This window comes from Pelmatolapia mariae, linkage group LG8 (assembly GCF_036321145.2).
Source record: "Pelmatolapia mariae isolate MD_Pm_ZW linkage group LG8, Pm_UMD_F_2, whole genome shotgun sequence".
Lineage (NCBI taxonomy): Eukaryota > Metazoa > Chordata > Actinopteri > Cichliformes > Cichlidae > Pelmatolapia > Pelmatolapia mariae.
In genome coordinates, this window is record NC_086234.1 from 18,089,481 (window position 1) to 18,106,423 (window position 16,943).

The 16,943-nt window shown below is 43.2% G+C and overlaps 2 protein-coding genes and 1 long non-coding RNA gene across 11 annotated transcripts in view; 2 read left to right on the forward strand and 1 right to left on the reverse strand.

The window, feature by feature from the left end:
- The first annotated feature begins 194 nt into the window (after nucleotides 1-194).
- On the forward strand, nucleotides 195-5,138 carry rexo4 (REX4 homolog, 3'-5' exonuclease). The gene is made up of 8 exons (XM_063482044.1): nucleotides 195-657; nucleotides 772-1,103; nucleotides 1,192-1,356; nucleotides 2,968-3,161; nucleotides 3,261-3,349; nucleotides 3,436-3,510; nucleotides 3,603-3,677; nucleotides 4,068-5,138. Exons 1-8 carry the CDS (start codon nucleotides 448-450, stop codon nucleotides 4,212-4,214), a joined length of 1,287 nt encoding a protein of 428 aa, XP_063338114.1. The 5' UTR covers nucleotides 195-447; the 3' UTR covers nucleotides 4,215-5,138.
- A 629-nt stretch (nucleotides 5,139-5,767) lies between these two features.
- LOC134632633 (uncharacterized) lies at nucleotides 5,768-16,532 on the reverse strand. The gene is made up of 4 exons (XR_010094549.1): nucleotides 16,160-16,532; nucleotides 9,743-9,874; nucleotides 7,468-7,542; nucleotides 5,768-6,903 (listed from the first exon to the last, which is right to left on the reverse strand). It is a non-coding gene; the product is annotated as an uncharacterized LOC134632633 (long non-coding RNA).
- Nucleotides 10,150-16,943, forward strand: part of kcnc3b (potassium voltage-gated channel, Shaw-related subfamily, member 3b) — a 55,801-nt gene continuing 49,007 nt past the window's right edge. For all 9 annotated transcript variants that reach the window (XR_010094547.1, XM_063481346.1, XM_063481345.1 and 6 more), the window contains exon 1: nucleotides 10,150-10,758. Coding sequence is in view for 7 of the 9 variants with exons in the window: in XM_063481346.1 (XP_063337416.1) it covers nucleotides 10,711-10,758 (48 nt within the window). In the remaining 2 variants the exon portion in view is untranslated. The remainder of the gene's footprint in view (nucleotides 10,759-16,943) is intronic.

Below are 16,943 nucleotides of genomic sequence, written 5' to 3' on the forward strand. Positions count from 1 at the left end.
CGCCTTTGAATCGCCCACAAAACAAGCGTCAATACATGACATTTTACGTTAATTATATAAAATTTCACATGTATATAATTGTAAAGCGAAAGCACGGTCGGAGATTTTTTTTTCATATCTTACTGACGTGACGCACTTGCGCTACAGCACGACGTCATGTTTGTGGCGGACATATTTCACTGTTGCACATCGTGGGAAAACACTCTACGGCATGGCTTCGGAGTGAGTGAAGTTTTACGAGTAAGCGATTTTATGTACAGTTCAGGGACGTGCTTCAGTGATGCTCGTGTGCTGGACGAAAGGTGAGCTTAGTCTGGGGGAGACATTTCTTACTGTCTGAAGTTGTTTGGCAACTCAAGTAACGGACATCTGACAAGCCAGCGTGGCTGCACACACCTCACCAAGAAAAATATAAGGAGGTGAGGATACGTGAGATAGGTGATCATAATGTCTAAGGTGGAGAAACAGAAAAAACACTTTCCCGCTAAAGCATCTAAGCGGAAACCTAATAAGAAAAACGGCATATTAAAAAAGAACGAGAGGCATTGGTTTTACTCAGCTCCTGCAAACAAGGAGCAGGAAAAGCCTACAGCTCCACAAACTGCTCCTCCAAAAGACTCCCAGCAGTTCTCTGCCAACTGGAAAGCACTTCAAGAGGTTAGTGAGTGCAGTAGTTTGAGCTCCATGCATGTCCTGTCACACACTTTGGTTTTTGTGTGCCTGTGTTTAATATTACCCACAGGTTTTTCTCCCCTATTTTCCTCCCTTCAGGTGTTGAAGGCCAGTCAGTCAGAGAAGAAGCAGCCGGCGGCACCAAAACATCAGAACGGCTTCTCGCCAAAGAATGTCCAAGAAAATACTTCTAAAATAATTTCTAAGAACAATGCTGAACCAAGCCAGAGAGACACTGAGAAAAAAGCAGATCACAAAACTGTTCCTAAGAGTTTTGTGTCCGGTAAGACTGGGGTCAACTCAAAGGTGTCGAATCTCTCGAAGACTAAACATGCTACTGCTCCAAAAAGAGAGCGGGATAGCGGGAAACCAAACAGCCTACAGGCAGCTAAGAAGAAGAAGCTTGAATCCGAGGAGATTAAGCCCACAGAGTATGTATATATTAGCACTGACGTTGACTCATTTATTCAGCAAGAATAAATATGTCTGATAATCCCATCTCATTCTCTGCTGTTGCAGAGAGGACCTTTGGTTTGATGACGTGGACCCGGATGACATTGAGGCGACAATGGGAGCAGAAGCAGCCGAGATCATGAGGAAGAAGCAGGGCAAGGCCAAGGGTACGGCTGGTGCCTCGGCTAATGACACAGAGAAGAGCCTGGTTAAGGAGAATGCTTTTGAAGGGTAAGTCGCTGTGCATTCAGTGTACAGTGGGAAACGCACTCAGAATACAGCGGGCAGCTTTGATGCCGTTTTAGAAAAGTGCCTGAAAATATTCCCGGGGAAAGATGCACGCCTTAACAGCAATCATAAAAAATATCAAGTCCCTAATGTCATTACTTATCTCAATACAAGTATTTCAGAGGAACGTTGCTGCTGTGGTGTGATTAGCTGGCTGTGATTAACTGTGGATGTAATATTAAAAATGTGAATTTGGCACATAATGTCATACTTGGAGAATGTCACACAAAATGTGTTTTTCCCAAAATTCAGACTTTAATATCTCTGAAACCACTCAACTGGCTCGGCCTGTTTAAGCAACATCATGTGCCTCGTTATCAAGCCCCCCCTTACCTTCTCCAGTTCTCTGGATCTCCTGTCAAAGATCAGACATCCAATTATTTTAGAGACTCGTTCTGTATGAAGTTGAGCGACACTCCTGAGAGCCCATATTCACAGAACCCCTGAAAAATACCGAACACACCCCCACCACCATATATTCTGAAAGATCTAATGACAGCAGAAACCTGCTGTGGAACGATACACTAATGAACAGTGTATCGTTCCACAGGAATTTTTTTTCTTCATTTAGATGTGATCAGGTGGGATTTTTATTTTTTTAATTTGATGAATTTGATGAGATGGAATGACCCAAAGGAGATGGAAACTATTTTTTCCCCCTCAGTGGAGAGCTTCATGGAACTTTCCTTCAAGGAGTCAAATATTACATATAGTCTGTGATAAATACTTTTGTCATTGTATGTTTTAGTGAATTGACTGGACAGAGCATGAACTAAACATGGTTGCTGAATGTTTTCTGTGGGATATAGAGATGGATAAATTGTAAAATGGAATTTATACAATTCAAATTCTTCACTGTACTTTGTGGTGACGCAACCTGTCAATACCGCTTCAGAGCTCACTACGTTTCTGTAGAAAATCACTGATAATACAGATAAATGCTGTGGAAAAACTTGTGACCCCTGATGGATGAATGGATGGATGCATTCTGAGCTAGGTCACAAAAGGTATGACCCTATTATGCTCGCTGTGTCATGTGCCGGATTTGACATCACAGCCTGTGTCTGCTGGTCGTGCACCTCTCAATTTTTGTAGCCTGAAGCGTCGAGCAAGGGTTAAAGATGCAAGTGTAAAATCGTGTCAGTTTTTACCATCATTTTAACGATATTCTGCTACAAAATCTCAGAGACATGCAGATATACAGAGATGGAGATGTAGGAACAGTGTGAAAACTTGAGTTTGTGGAAAAACTGTGAAAAAAAACCTCGACAAAGTCTCGGCTTCCGGTTTTGACAACTTCTCTTCCTATGTCAGCGCTTATGTAATGATATTGTCTGACTGCTGACACCTGCCATTCAGGAGAATACTGCAGCAGCTTCCTGCGCCTTCATGGCGGGTATAAATACGACTGACTGTGAAATGGTCTTGCTGCAGCGAGCGAAGTTAGCATTGCATTTGGTATACTGGGGCCTTCACATTGAGGGGTTTACATTGACACAGAAGATGATGATTGTAATGTCTCTCCTTTCTTGTCACTTTGTCATTCACCTTAAGCCTCACTAAAGCGGTGGCCATTGACTGTGAGATGGTGGGAGTTGGTCCTGACGGAGAGGACAGCATCTTGGCACGTGTGTCAATTGTGAACCAGTTTGGGAAGTGCATCTATGACAAATATGTGAAGCCCACAGAGAAAGTAACAGACTACAGGACAGCTGTCAGCGGCATCCGACCAGAGGACATCAAAGATGGTGAGAGAAATGAAATGAGTTGCAAAAAACAACTGAAAGTCTCTTTGTTCCTTATGTTTTGTTTCTGATGTTTTTTAAACCACGTTTGTCTCTCTGCAGGAGCGGATGTACAGATTGTACAGAGGGAGGTTGCTAACATCCTGGAAGGGAGAATAGTGGTTGGACACGCCATACACAATGATCTAAAGGTAGCATGGATGTGATATCTGAAATGGAACAAATGTAATATTTTTCAGCCTGATTATGAGCAGCCACAAACTATCTCCCGTTTCAGATTCTGCTCTTGGATCATCCGAAAAAGAAAATCAGAGATACTCAGAAATATAAACCCTTTAAGACGATTGTAAAGGTATGATGCAGTCACCAATGTCTCAACAGTTTACGCAGTGAATGTGTGAGTGAATTATAACTGATAACGAGGCATTTTTCTTTTTGTTTTAGAGCGGTCGACCCTCGCTCAAACTCCTTTGTAGAAAAATCCTCGATGTGAAGGTCCAAGAGGGCGAACATTCATCTGTAAGTCATTCGATAAACTCCTTTTAAATCATCAGGTTTGAGCGACCGAAAATTGGCACACGGGTATATCTTTGACCCGTCAAGGCCCGAAGATAGTATATATAATATATAATAATAATATTCTCGTTAGCAACCACATACCCAAATGGTCAGTTTGCAGCATTTTAGCACTTGTAGCATTTTACAAAAACATCGTGTCACTTTATATTCATGACATTAACATTTATTCTATATCTAGAAAACTTTATTGTTAATCTCATGATGTCATCATCCAACAGTGGACTAAAATCACTGACCCAACAGTACTGCAGCATGTAGAAACAACCAGTGTGTTGTTGCCCAACAATGTTAGTAACACTTGGGCTGATCTTTGCCTGTTGCTTTCTCCAGGTCCAAGATGCACAGGCCACCATGAGGCTGTACACAATGGTGAAAAAGCAGTGGGAGGCAGAGATTAAAGTGAGTAGGAAAAACAAATTCTTGGACAAGAAGAGCGAGAGAAAGGCCAAGCTTCCCAAAGACTCACTGAATCACTGAGGATTATAAATTCAAAACAAGCACGCAAGAGGACAGATGATCTCCTGATCAGAGCAGAGCTGACTGAAGTGATCAGAGGATTCTTTTAAGAAGAAAAGATAACTATGTTTTTTGTTTATTTTAATGTGAGGGATATTGAACCTGTGATTGTATAAAAGCGTGACTTTCCCAAGCTTTTGTGAGATCTGGCGCAACAAAAAGCGTGTTAAATGCTTTCGCAGATAGTGACCGGTTTCATCAGCCTAAGTCGCTCGGGGAGATCGTTGCAGGCTGTGAAAGACTTTATCGAGTTGCAAATCAAGAAGTTTTGTTCCTCAGTGTCCCAGACTGACTCATGCAGGGATTAGAAGAGAGTCTTTATATACAAAGTTTGTAAAAATGTCTGTTTTTAAAGTATAAATAAAACAAAAGATGTAATTCATTTAATTCTGCTAAGCATATTTTTTTGTCCTCACAGTCTAATACAACCACAGGAGGTTCAGAGCAATGCAAACTCTTTTTTAAAAAAACTTATTGCATTTAATGAAAGCTAATGTCAAGACATGAATTGCTGCCTCACATTTAGTTCATGATTACTGAGACTTCATTTCCCATTTCTCTGACAAACATCAGAAAAGCCATTAAAGAGGACAAATGTTACTATTTGCTGTGAGTGCAACCAAATGTGCAGCTTAAATCATTTATTACTCAAATCCAGTATTTCCTTACGTAATCCCACGCAGGCCTTATTTTGATTTTTTCTTTTTACTATGTCGTGGTGATAAAGTAAGAAATCCCCTGCCTGCCAGCAGTGTGTCAGCGTGATTTGCAGCCCGGGAGCCGATGCACTCTACGCTGTACTTTATTGAAATGAAGCACGCGCCCTCGGTCTGCAGCCTCCGGGCTTTAAATTCAGGTAGCACAGCAGATGCTGGTGTGCACTAATATGTTGACACAAATGGTAGCATGACTTTGTTTTCTGCATGTATATATTGGTTGTAATGTAATAAAGCAGCAGTTTCACTATGCTGACAGTTCAAACTATGTAACCATGCCTTGCCCGGTGGTCACATGTCAGTATATACTACAGCAAACAGACAGCTGAATTTAAAGGAAAAAATCCATTACTGGATGTCCGGGCTTCAACTATCTAAATACTAAAGCCTTAAAATTGAAAAGCAGCGCTCTCTGTACACTTTTAGTCAGGTTTTATGGGAGGCGTCAAGTTGCATTGGATTTAATGTAACTGTTGAAGGTGTGTTGATAAAGTTTAGCACTATCCTATCTTTTAATCAATATTTCTCTCCTGGGGTGGCTGTTACATAGCTTCTATTAACTTCCGAGGACAAGATAATAGCTAACAGAAGCGAGGACTGTCTATTCAGTGATGTGATTCCAGATTTTCCACCTTTTCAATGGAACAGTTTGCATAAATGAGTCACCAGTCTAGACAAATTAACACAAACACACAGGAAATAAAGACAACTACACCAAGATACTTTTTCTTTATTTTAAGTTGAAGAAATGCAACAGATTGTGTTTCTGTAATTACTACAAAACACTGATGCGCTGGGCATCCCCAATTGCACTTTTCACCTCTGTGCAACCAGGTCCAAAACATTATTATAAAGAAAGGTCAAGATTTATGTCCAGAAAAGCAAACCACCTCTAATCATATGTGTTGCATGTGTCTGAGTGTACACTGTTTAAAGCTACAGTAGTACAATAGTTCTTTTTTTCCCTTAAAAAAATCTTGAATGAACCAGATAATTGCACACTGCCCAATAAACAATAGAAACAAGTCAGCTCGAGGCGATATTAACAGCAGTGTAGGAAACACCATGATAATAAGACTGCTTTGACTCATTTCATAAATCACATTATGAGACTGGAGGCATTACTGCTGTTGCTCACACGCCACTAGTTAGTAACTCTTTAAAAGGCTTCTTATAGTCTTCCCAATTACTGCACTTTGCTGCGGCTGTTGTTGACATCTGGTGCTTGGTCCCACACAGCATACAAACAGCAGCTCTGCAGTGTTTGATTTGTGTGTTTTGTCTCGTTCCCTTACCAGAACCAATTGTATATCCTCGTACACCTTCCACCGAACATAAAATGCATCAAACGCTTTAAGATCGCTTCGGGAGGTCTTATTTTTCATTCTGAACATGGGAACCCCTGAGTGAGTGGACACTTTTTCAATTAGTGGGAGACAACGTTAAAAAAGATTTGTCATCTTCATCGTATTCTGAAGACCAGCAGTCTTTTTTCTTTTATACGCATATGTGCAAAGACCGGTATATACGTGTACGGGCTGTTCAGTCCTGCCCTCTTTCATTTTTTAACTACGTAAAGTGTTCAACATCCACCTCTGCAGTAGGAACAATAACTCCTAAATAGATTACTAGAAACTGTGTTGAACCTATAAGATTGAGGGTATTTTCACAGCTTCTTTCTCAATGCAGGAAATCTTGTCTCGTCCACACGATGTATGCTCAGGTCTGCTACCTGCTTCCTTATGCATGAGCTGCGGTATGCTGCCGCCCAGAGATTGACTGCGAGTGTCTGTGATGACTAATGCTCACTCTTAGTATGGACAAAGTTGAGCATTCAGTATTTATGCAGGTTGATGAAGAAACAGTGTCAGCTACTTTCTGTGGCTGACTTCCTGCTCGTCTGTTCTGGCCACAAAGAGAGGCTTCACTTTGAACTGAAAGCAGAAAATGGTGCCTTGATGAGCAGTGATTGATAGTCTTGTTGTTATTGGACATAGTTGGTACATTAGGTTTTAGCTTAGCAGCTGTTTGACTTTGGGCCATGCTTTGGGTATTTTGGTTGGTTACATTTATGGGGACAGCCACACAGTGGTGAGGTGTGTGGCAGATGTGGCATATTGGTTCAAGGTGGGGGTGGGTTTACATGAGGGTTGACTGACAGGCTGAGAGATGAGGTCAGGCAAGACTCTTAGTGGACTTTGCAGATGATGCTGTAATCTATACTGAGAGTCTAGAGAGCTAGAGGTATGCAATGGAGAGAATAGGAATGAAAATCAGTAGAAGCAAAACAGAATATGTGTAGACAGATGTGGCTGTGAAGGTGCAAGGACTACAAATGGTCCACTATACAAAACAATGGACAATGCACAAGAGAGGTGAAGAAGAGAGTGTGGGCAGAGTGGAGGTGGTGGAAGCGAGTGTCAGGGGTGATTTGTGACAAAGGGGTAGCAGCAAGAGTAAAAGTAAAAAGTAAAAGGTTTATAAAATGGTAGTCTGACCTGCTGTGACGTATGGCACTGACAAAAAGACAGCAGACCAAGCAGTGGCAGTGGTTGAAGATGTTACGATGATCACTAGGAGTGACCAGAATAGACAAAATTAGAAATGAGTACATCAGAGGGACAGCTTGGGTTGAGCATGTTGGAGACAAAGCTAGAGAAGCAAGGTTTTAGATGGTTTGGACACATGCAGAGGAGGGATGGTGGATGTAGTTGAAGAAGGATGTTGAAGATGGAGCTGCCAAGCAGGAGGAAAAGAGGAAGACCACAGGGGACGTTTGGCAATGCAGTGAAGAAGGACATGCAGAGTGTTGATGTGACAGAGGAGGACGCTAGGACAGAATAGTGGTAGATGGAGGCAGGTGATCCACTGTGGCGGACCCTAAAGAGAGCAGCCGAAAGAAGAAGAAGAAGAGTCTGATGGTTGATTGTTCCTCCATTTTGGTCCAGACTGGATTATTTCAGTCTGGACAGATTATTTCAGACAATTAATTGCCCTGTAGTCAGTTCAAAATCTGCCATTTGAGGCCTTTTCATTAACACAGATTTTTCAGAATTTGCAGTAAAATGTCTTGTGAATTATATGACTTGTCAAGCTTTTATTTAATACCTACATATTGTCTAACACCATATCCAGGCATTAGAAATAGTGTGTATAACTCTTTGATACTGACTTTAATCACTTAAGACTTTTCTTTAGTTTCATGACCAGTTTTATCCTCCTCAGTGTATCACTGTGAATTTATACTTATCTAAGGCTAAATAATGTGGGATGTGAAAGCTACTGTTTTAATTATAGCTATATAAATTCATAGGGTCTAAAAGATAGGCTCTCCCAAGTGTACCTAACAGCGGTCCTTTGTGTTCCTACTGTACTCTGACTGCTTTCCTTTGCAAACTGTAAACAAAGGATCTGTGTTTATAGTTCTTATGTACTGCTACTACTCAGTACAATTGAAAACATTTAGTTTATTGTTTATTTCTCATAGAATTCTCTGATTTCTTGTTGGATCCTCCCTTTGCCATCCCATTAAAAAAAAAAAAAAATCATGGAAACGCCCCTCCTGTCGCTTCTCTCCCTGCCTCAGGCTGTCCATGCACAGTTATGCAAGGGTGGGGAAGTCCCAAAGCAGAGCTGTGCCACCAAACTGAAATGACTGCAGATGGAATAACGATCCTCAGGCTAAATGCTAAAATGATGAATTTGGTAGATATTTCGTGCTAAACACCAGCTTCATTACTGAGAGCATTACATGAAAACATGCAAATGTTGGCTTTTGTCCAGTAAAGCCCAATAAAGCTGCTGCTGTCTTGGCCAAAGACTCATAGTACTGCCAATACACTAAGTGCTATAGATGGTTTTATGATAAAAAACTGTGGTGTAGAGGAGTTTGACACCTCTATAAATCATACGTTTGACTGATCTGAGACAATGCCGCAGGGCTCTTAGAGGTGTAAATGAAGGCGTGTTCCCTGAGGGAGGAAAAAGCAGCTTCTAGATTTTGTGCTTAGATTTGTAAGGTTCGTAAAAGGTGACTTAATTTGAAAAATTTCTTGAAAAAGGACTTAAAAGCAGCTTTGCAAGACACAAATTGCTCCTGCGTTAATCGTTTCATTTTCCAACTAAGTGGAGAAAGAAAAAGAAAAAAAAGACTCAGGCTTCCTGTTCAGAATAGCAGACTGTATTTATATTTTGATGCCCTGCCTACAGCATAAAGCCCCTTTTCCTTGCACAGACTGCATGGGATGCATGGGATAAACTATCACATTAGAGTTCAGATGTTACAGTTTTCAGTTTTGATTCCATAAAAAAATCAGTAAATATTCTTAAATATCTCCCACCTTCCTTTGTCTCCTTAGCTCACTGGTTTTCTGCCTGCACTTTGCTCTTACAAGAATGTTTTGTGGTCAAAGGACTTTTTCTTCCTTGTAAGTTTCATGAGATGATGCAGCACTCATTGACAGTTTCCTGCCAATAAGTGCACCATCAAGATATCCTGCTGATCTCTGTACTTTTGCTAGAAGTCGTCTCCACACACCATTAGTCTTCTTGTAAAAGCAGCAGGTAGAAAGCAGAGTTTCCCTCCCAAGATTCACCTAAAAATCATGTTGTTAATCCTGTGACACTTTGTAGAATATTACAGGCATACATAAAGGGAATATTCTCCATGCAGCTTCACTTATTTCAAGATTTTCAGATTTTTTCTTTGAATGTATGATAGCATAGATGAAATAAAAGCCAATTTTTCTGTATTTTTACTGTTTTCAGACATACTTTGTCACATAATCCACCAGCTTGTACCACATGACTGCTGATGTCAGCCAAGGCAGAGTCAAGGCTGCGAACCTGTAGACAAAATGGTGTTTGTGCGTCCGTCCAGCAGAGTGAGCATGTGTGGGCTCCAGGCTAAAGTGGGGAAGTGAAGGGGGGGAAAGGGGGGGGGGAGAGAAAAAGAGGCAGTTAAACAGATGAAAATAAATCAGCGCATTTATTCTTTTTATAGCCCAGCGTGTATTTTTTTCTCTCTCTCTCTCTCCTCAGCATATGTATTTATAAAGTTCACCAGCCATATGAGAAATTAGCCTCTGTATTCACCGGGGTCCTCCCACCCCTCTGTCTTCTTCTCTAATCCGCCCACATGTATCGTCTGAGGAAAAAAATAGTGCAGAAGGTGACGCTCCTCCAAAGGAACAGAGAGAGGCACAAGAGAGGGAAAGGCAAAGAGAGCGAGGTGTCTACAGGCTGCATCTCCACTGAAACATTTGGATGGGGGAGACAGAGGAAGAGCTGAATGGTAGCTACACCCTGCGCCTGGAAGCGTAGAGACACTGTAACAAAGGCTGGCAATTATTTTTGTTTTTGGCAATAACAAAGGTGGGAGAGGGGCTCTGAAATCGAGGGGAAATAGCCAAAAGACAGATTTTTGTTTTTCAGGGGGACTTCTGCTTCATTTCATCCGAAAGACTCATCCCGTGCCATCATCAGCATGACCATAAGCTCTAAGTAACATTCGGCAATAACGCTATCAAAACAAGATTTCCAGCAACAGTCGCGCGCAATCCTATTTCTGATTTATTATAATCGTGTGGAGGAAAAAACCCTCCACAAAAAACAGAAAAAAACAAACAAACCCCAAAAACAGATCAGCTGAATGCCTGCGAGAAACTGGATACTCTGTGAAATCGTAAGAAAGAGCGATCTAACAAAGAAAACTACATTTTGATTGATCTTTTTAAAGCTTGATGTGCGTGTTTCTGCGCGCACTCGAATCGAACCAGAACCAAAAGCAAGTGAGTATTAACCGTGTCTGTGTATATGTCTGTATTTTTATGGTGGTTTTATATTCTGCGTTTTATCCGCCTAATATCAAGAGGGTTTTTATTGGCCTGGATTTAAAAAAAGGCGAAAATGCAGCCTCTAACCTGCATTCAACAAGTATCGTGTCTTTCCCACAATATCTGCAAAATATTTCTGTATCCTGTTTCATGTTTTAAAATCAGTACGTGGAGAAATCAGGATATGTTCTGTTCTTTTAATTATTATTTTTTCCCTCTAGCTGCTATAAGAGAAATTCAGTCTGATTTAGTGTTGCCCACTGATATGACGCCTCAGAATTGTTCCATTTTATAATTCCTAACATCCTTCATTGCACAAATGGTGGGTGTTTCCCCATCTACACCACTAGATCAGAGCAGTTTCACGCTTCTGAGGGGAATGTGTGTGTGTGCATCTATGTGTGTGTGTGTGTGTGTGTGTGTATGCATTCCTCTCTGCATCATTTTGTGTCTGTCTGCATGAGTAAATAACTCCATGTGTGTGCTGCTTTTGCGCATTTACAGGCATGCATTTGTCCTACCTGCATGTGCTTTCAGTGTGTGTGTGTTTGTGTGTTTGCTTGTGCATCGTGGCAGCACTGGGTAAGTGTCAAGGCCTGAAATGGAGGTTTGATAAAGGCACTATAGGAGTAGGGTGAGAGGGCTGACACACAAACACACAGAGGAGAAGATGCTGTGAGGACGATATGAAGGGTGGGGGGTGGGTGGGTTACTGGAGTGGAACTACTGGAAGGTTATAGCGTCTCATCCAGGAAGTCTAGCGGGGCAGTTAAATGTCTAGACATGGTCATCTTCTTCTTCTTCCCCCTACAACCCACCACGCCACCACTTCACCTATACTCTGACAATCTGCTTCTGCCACGTTCCACTGCATTACACACAAAGTCTCTGGTTTCATAATGCCTCTTCTGCCGTCACTTATCCAGCACATGCATTCCTTTTCCTGCCAACTGGCTCCAACGTGCTCTCCTCCTAATGGGAACTCTACATCTTTTCCTCCATTTGCACTCTCTTTTTCTGCCCCCAACATCCTGCATTATAAATCTACAGCTGGTGCTATTTTTAGATTAAGGGTAACCCAGAAAACACCCCCTTCTATTTTAGCACAAAAAAAGGAAAAAAAAAGGGGAAAAACTCCAAAGACGGTGGCATGCTGTTGGTTGATGCGATTGGCAGAGTAGTGATGGGGCTTGAAAAGGAGGGCGCTGCTGTTTAAGCAATGGGGGGGGGGGATAATCTATTTTGAGGCAGTGATTGAATTACTGATCTGTCGTGTCCTGGGTTTAGTGTGTGTGTGTGTCCCTGCCTCTGACCCTGTCTCTTCTCCGAGACTCTGATGGTTTCTCTCGCTTCCCGTCTTCCGTTATGAGAACTTTCCTCCCGTCTTTCATCTGATTTACCACCTGATTGAGCCTAGCCGGTTTTTACGCCCTCTTTCTTTCCACCACTTGACCTTGAGGCTCACCTCGAGATCACCTTTCATGTCATCTCTTCTCGTGCCATCTTGTTTTTATAGCTCTGCTTTAAAACTTCTCGCCCTACTCCCCACCTGCTTAGACTCCCATCTGTGACTTAACCTTGCCCTGCTTTTATGTCTAATCGCTGGATAGTTCACAGGTCAGAAATTAGTCCAGTAATACCTCTTCCCTCGTCCCATTTGTCTGTCTGGCCTCATGTACCACATCGCTGCACTGCTGGATCGTAATGGTCCTAATCATGCAGGAAGGGCAGTGTCATTAATTAGGAGGAGACAGGTTTAAATTACCTAAGAGAGAGACGGGAGGTTTGGGGGATGAAGCTATCTGCTTCTGATGCAAATGCTCCAAGAAAGTTTGAATACTGAAGGATGTTCGCTCAGATTTATCCATGTCCAAAAATAGAGTTCATTCCCGACATGACACACTATCCTGTGCCTTTTCCCCCCCCTGTGCTCAGTGCTGTTTCAGAATTGTTTCGACCTCTCCTTGAAGCACCTCCTCCTCCATCACTCCTCCTTCACCCTACATGCTGTATCACCCAGATCTATCCAAAAAGAAAAGAAAAAAAAAGTCAGCCCTCATCGTCCTGTGGGCAGAAAAGATTTTAGTCATGGACACTGACTGAGCTTCGGAGTTCTATTACAGGCTTCATTGCAGCCAGTCTATTCCTGAAAATGACTTTATGTATTAATCCCCCCCCCCCCCCCCCCCCATCATTAAAACAACCGTTCCCAGGGATATGTTTCCTTTCCTGAAAAGAAAGGGAGCAGCTGCTGCTGCATGGTTCTGGCTGGGGTGATTGACCAATATGCACAAGGCTCAAGACCCCCCTCGGGGGTGCTGGTGCTGCGGTATTTGTGGATTGGTCAGCCCCCGGGAGATCTACACACTGGTGTTGCTGAGTGGAGGAGATGCCTCCGGTTGATTGGCCATTTCCTTTATGCCTCCTTAATTGATTGGCTCTTTAATTCATGTTCTGGGAATTGGCCACTAGTGAGCTTTGTCATTGTTATTATTATTTTTGATGTGTGGTGCCCGCTTACCTCATATTTTTCATTAGATTAAGCTGTCTGAGAGCTGCTCAGAGCCCTGTTTTCTCTGCATACACACCCTTTTTTCTTTTCTTTTTTTGTTGTTGTTGCTTCCTTTGCATCCATTCATGTAATTCCTGCTATTCATATCTATTCATACTCTACCCAACCCCGTGCCACTATCCAGACACAAACACCCACACACATCTTCTGTTCTCCTGGCAGGAAGAGAGTCAGAGCATGAGGTGCAGTGACAGTGGAAAAGGGGGAGGTGGGGGGAGGACAGAGCGTGGTGTGACACCGCACTAAAAGGGGAGGTGACCGCAGTGCTTTTTTACCATGCTGCAGTGCTTCGGTTTCTCCTGCTGGGGTCTCCTCAGCACTGGGGAGTGCGTGAGAGGGGAGAGAGCGAGGGGGGACGAGGAAGGGAGGGAGGGAGGCGATATGGATGGAACAGCGTGAAGCCTTGTGGTTACATCCTTTGATGAGGTAGCTGGTGGGAAAAAAATGGCTGCACACCAGAAACACATACGTAATTTGCGCTGTCTCTTCTCTCTCCCTCGCACACACACGCACGCATACATAAACATACATTACACACTTGCCTGCAAAGCCTTCCTCTCCCCCCACCCGAGCGGCACATTTGCCATTCAGCTCAGCTGTGTGTCTGTTTTACATCCATACACTGGTTTTCCTTCCTCTGCTCGCCCTCTTTTAATCACTCTGCTGTTTTCATGCGTTTTGCTGGTACTGCAGGACATCTCCCTCCCTCTCCTTCTACACACATGCCTTCACGTACATTCAGGTGCTATCCTGAACCACTGCAAGGTCTTTCTCTCTGTGCTTCTCCTTCTCCTCCCCCACCTGTTTTTGGCTCCTCTCTTTCATTGCCCCATCACTCTCCACTTTGTCCTATACCTTCCCTACCCCTACTTTTTTCCCTCTTCTCCTTCTCCAACACATCTAAGTGTCTCTCATCTCTTCCCATCTCCCTCTCTGCAATTGGTAATGGTTCTTTTTTTTTGTTGCTTTTTCTGCCAACTGCTCGTTCTGTTCCGCATAGTCAGCACTCCTCCAAATTCCTCTCTTTCCTCCTCCTCCTCTCTCTCTTTCTCTCTCTCTAGCGTCCCCCCCCCTCCCCCCACCCCGGTGCTGCTGCTGGTACCTCACAGTCAATGCATCCCATAATCTCGTGCTCCCTCCCCCTCTTGCTGCAGTGTTTCTGCTAATATATATTAGCGTCAGTGCAGTCTTTGTGCACGAGCATCGCGCGTGCGCTCCTCCTCTCTGAGACCCGTTCTCCATATCTATCTGCAGAAGTGATCTCCTGCCCTAAAAGGTTTAGAAAAATTAAGTCGCTTTTCGGCTCCAAAATGTGTGTGTGTGTGTTTTTCTCAGCCTTTTCATTGTAGCCAGGTGAGCGTGTGTGTGTGTGAGTGTGAGTGTGAGTGTGAGTGTACCCCTCCCCTCACTCCCTCCCTCATTCCCCTCTCCTTCTCGCTTTCTTCCCCTCTGTATGTGTGCAGTGGTGAGGCAGTAGTAGCAGGGTGGCGCAGGACATGGTGGCCAAGGCAGGAAAAGCTGCAGGAGAAAGAAAGTAGTGATGCTGGAGGGGAGGAGAGAGGAGGCGAGGGGATTGTTCCTTCACTTTGCTCCCTCAGCACTCTCCTCCTCCTCCTCCTACTTGCTTCTCCTTCAATTTTTATCCTCTTTCTCGAACCTTTCTCTCTTCTTTCTCTCCACCATTTTTTTAATAACCGCTGCTTTTTTACTGTCTTCATTTTGCACCTTCTGTAGCCTTACTTCCCCACTTTTAGCCCCCCCCCCCTTCCGTGTGTTTTTGTGCTGCTGCTGTCAGTGCTGAAGGTGCTGATGCTGACTCTTAAAGAGAAGTGCTTACCTCCCCTGTATTAAGCTGAACTGAAATGCAAAGCACTCACCTCACCTCTAAACTCTTTACAGGCAATCTTGTCACAATGACGGCAACATTCACTCAAGTTCAAACTTAAAGGCTTTAACGACTCCCCAAAAAAGTGTGAGAGAGAACCCAGCTGAGCCCTTTCCCACTTAACCTAGACGTTCTGGTACATGAAAGAATGGTTAATGAGAATCAATAGTCCCACCATGTTTAAGTGTGAGCGAACAAAAAGGCATTTAACTGCAGTGACAGGCTTGCGGCTGTCCACGTATAAAATATTCAGAAGTTCAACTATATCCCATAACTGCCTGTGAAGAACACGTCAGGGCGCAATGTGTCAAAGTTAAAATTGCAACAACGCAAAAAGTTATTTAAAGGATGGAAGTTTCACAGGGAGTTCACAGAAGCTGCTTCTTAAAAGTTCCCGAGCAGAGAGAGTGAAAGAGTGCCGCTGTCCGTGGTGCTGAAATATAATCCATCCCACAACACAAGTGTTCTCTGCTGGGAAGCCCCACCGGACAAAGCTGACTGTGGATTAAGATCTTTTTACACTCTCCCTCTCTGACCTCATCACTCCAGACATTCTGTTTGTTGCAGATATTTCTTCAGGCTCTATTTAAAGCATCAAACTAAAAGTACTTTGGCACGATAATGCAGTGCAACTAACAAATTCACAGTTTTTTTTCTTTCTTTTCTGTCAAGTAAGCAGTTTGAATGCTCCTGCACCCAAAAACAAACCAAAAAACAGCAGAAAAACAAAACTGCAAAGAAGTAAGACTGCCACAGAAAAAAAAGTAAAAACTTAAGGCATCTAACACTTGGATTTGCTTTCTGATCTGTGAAATTAGGATCTATTACTTTAAGTTTTTGTCTCCTGTCCACAGTTAGTGCTTAATCCATGCAGTAGCCTTGATTTTGCTGGATCTTACCTGAGTGTTGCCAAGACACAGGAAACTTTTCCATGGACAACCAAAAAGTTGCTCCTTCAGACAAGAAGCGCAAAAAACAGGATTAAACTCTAGCAAAGCGAAAGAGACGTAGTAAGTGGCATCCCGTGTGAAAGATAGCAAAAAGTAAGAGGGGGAAAGAGAAGGAAAGGATGGAGCCGAAGGAAAGGAAGCTTACTTTGGGAAAGGAGAAAAAGAGAGGAAGAGGTGAGCGAAGTCAAAGATGAGAGAAATGGAAGAGAAGAGAGAATTAGACTTTAGGACTGCAGTGAGTAAATGAAAACAGGGAGGGGGGGTAGTAGAAAGAACTGGAGAGAAAGACAGAGACAGACAGGTACACTCGAGAAGAAGAAGTGAAGCCCCGATCCCCTTCCTCCAATGAAATGTGATTCCTTTATGCGGAATGTGAGCGCAAGTGAGGAAGACAAAGTGAGGGAGAGAGTCGAACTAGGCAGAGGGTGGGGGGGAGGGAGGGCTACTAAGAGCTTGCAGGAAAGGAGGGGGAGGAGGAGAGTGGTGCATTTCCTTGACTATAAAAAAAAAAAGGTTCACAACATGGATGTGGTGCAGGTACGGCCTTTGCGGTTGCCATCACGTGGCTTTTCTGAAACATCGCGAGCCCCTCTGGATGGCAGAGCAGCCCGTGGGTGAACAATCCGACCTCACCTGGAGTAGAAAGAGAGGGAGAGTGCGAGCAAATAACTCTGGCTTTTTACTGCAGCAGAATTCATTCACTTTTATAGAGCACTCTCCTTTGCAATTCCTC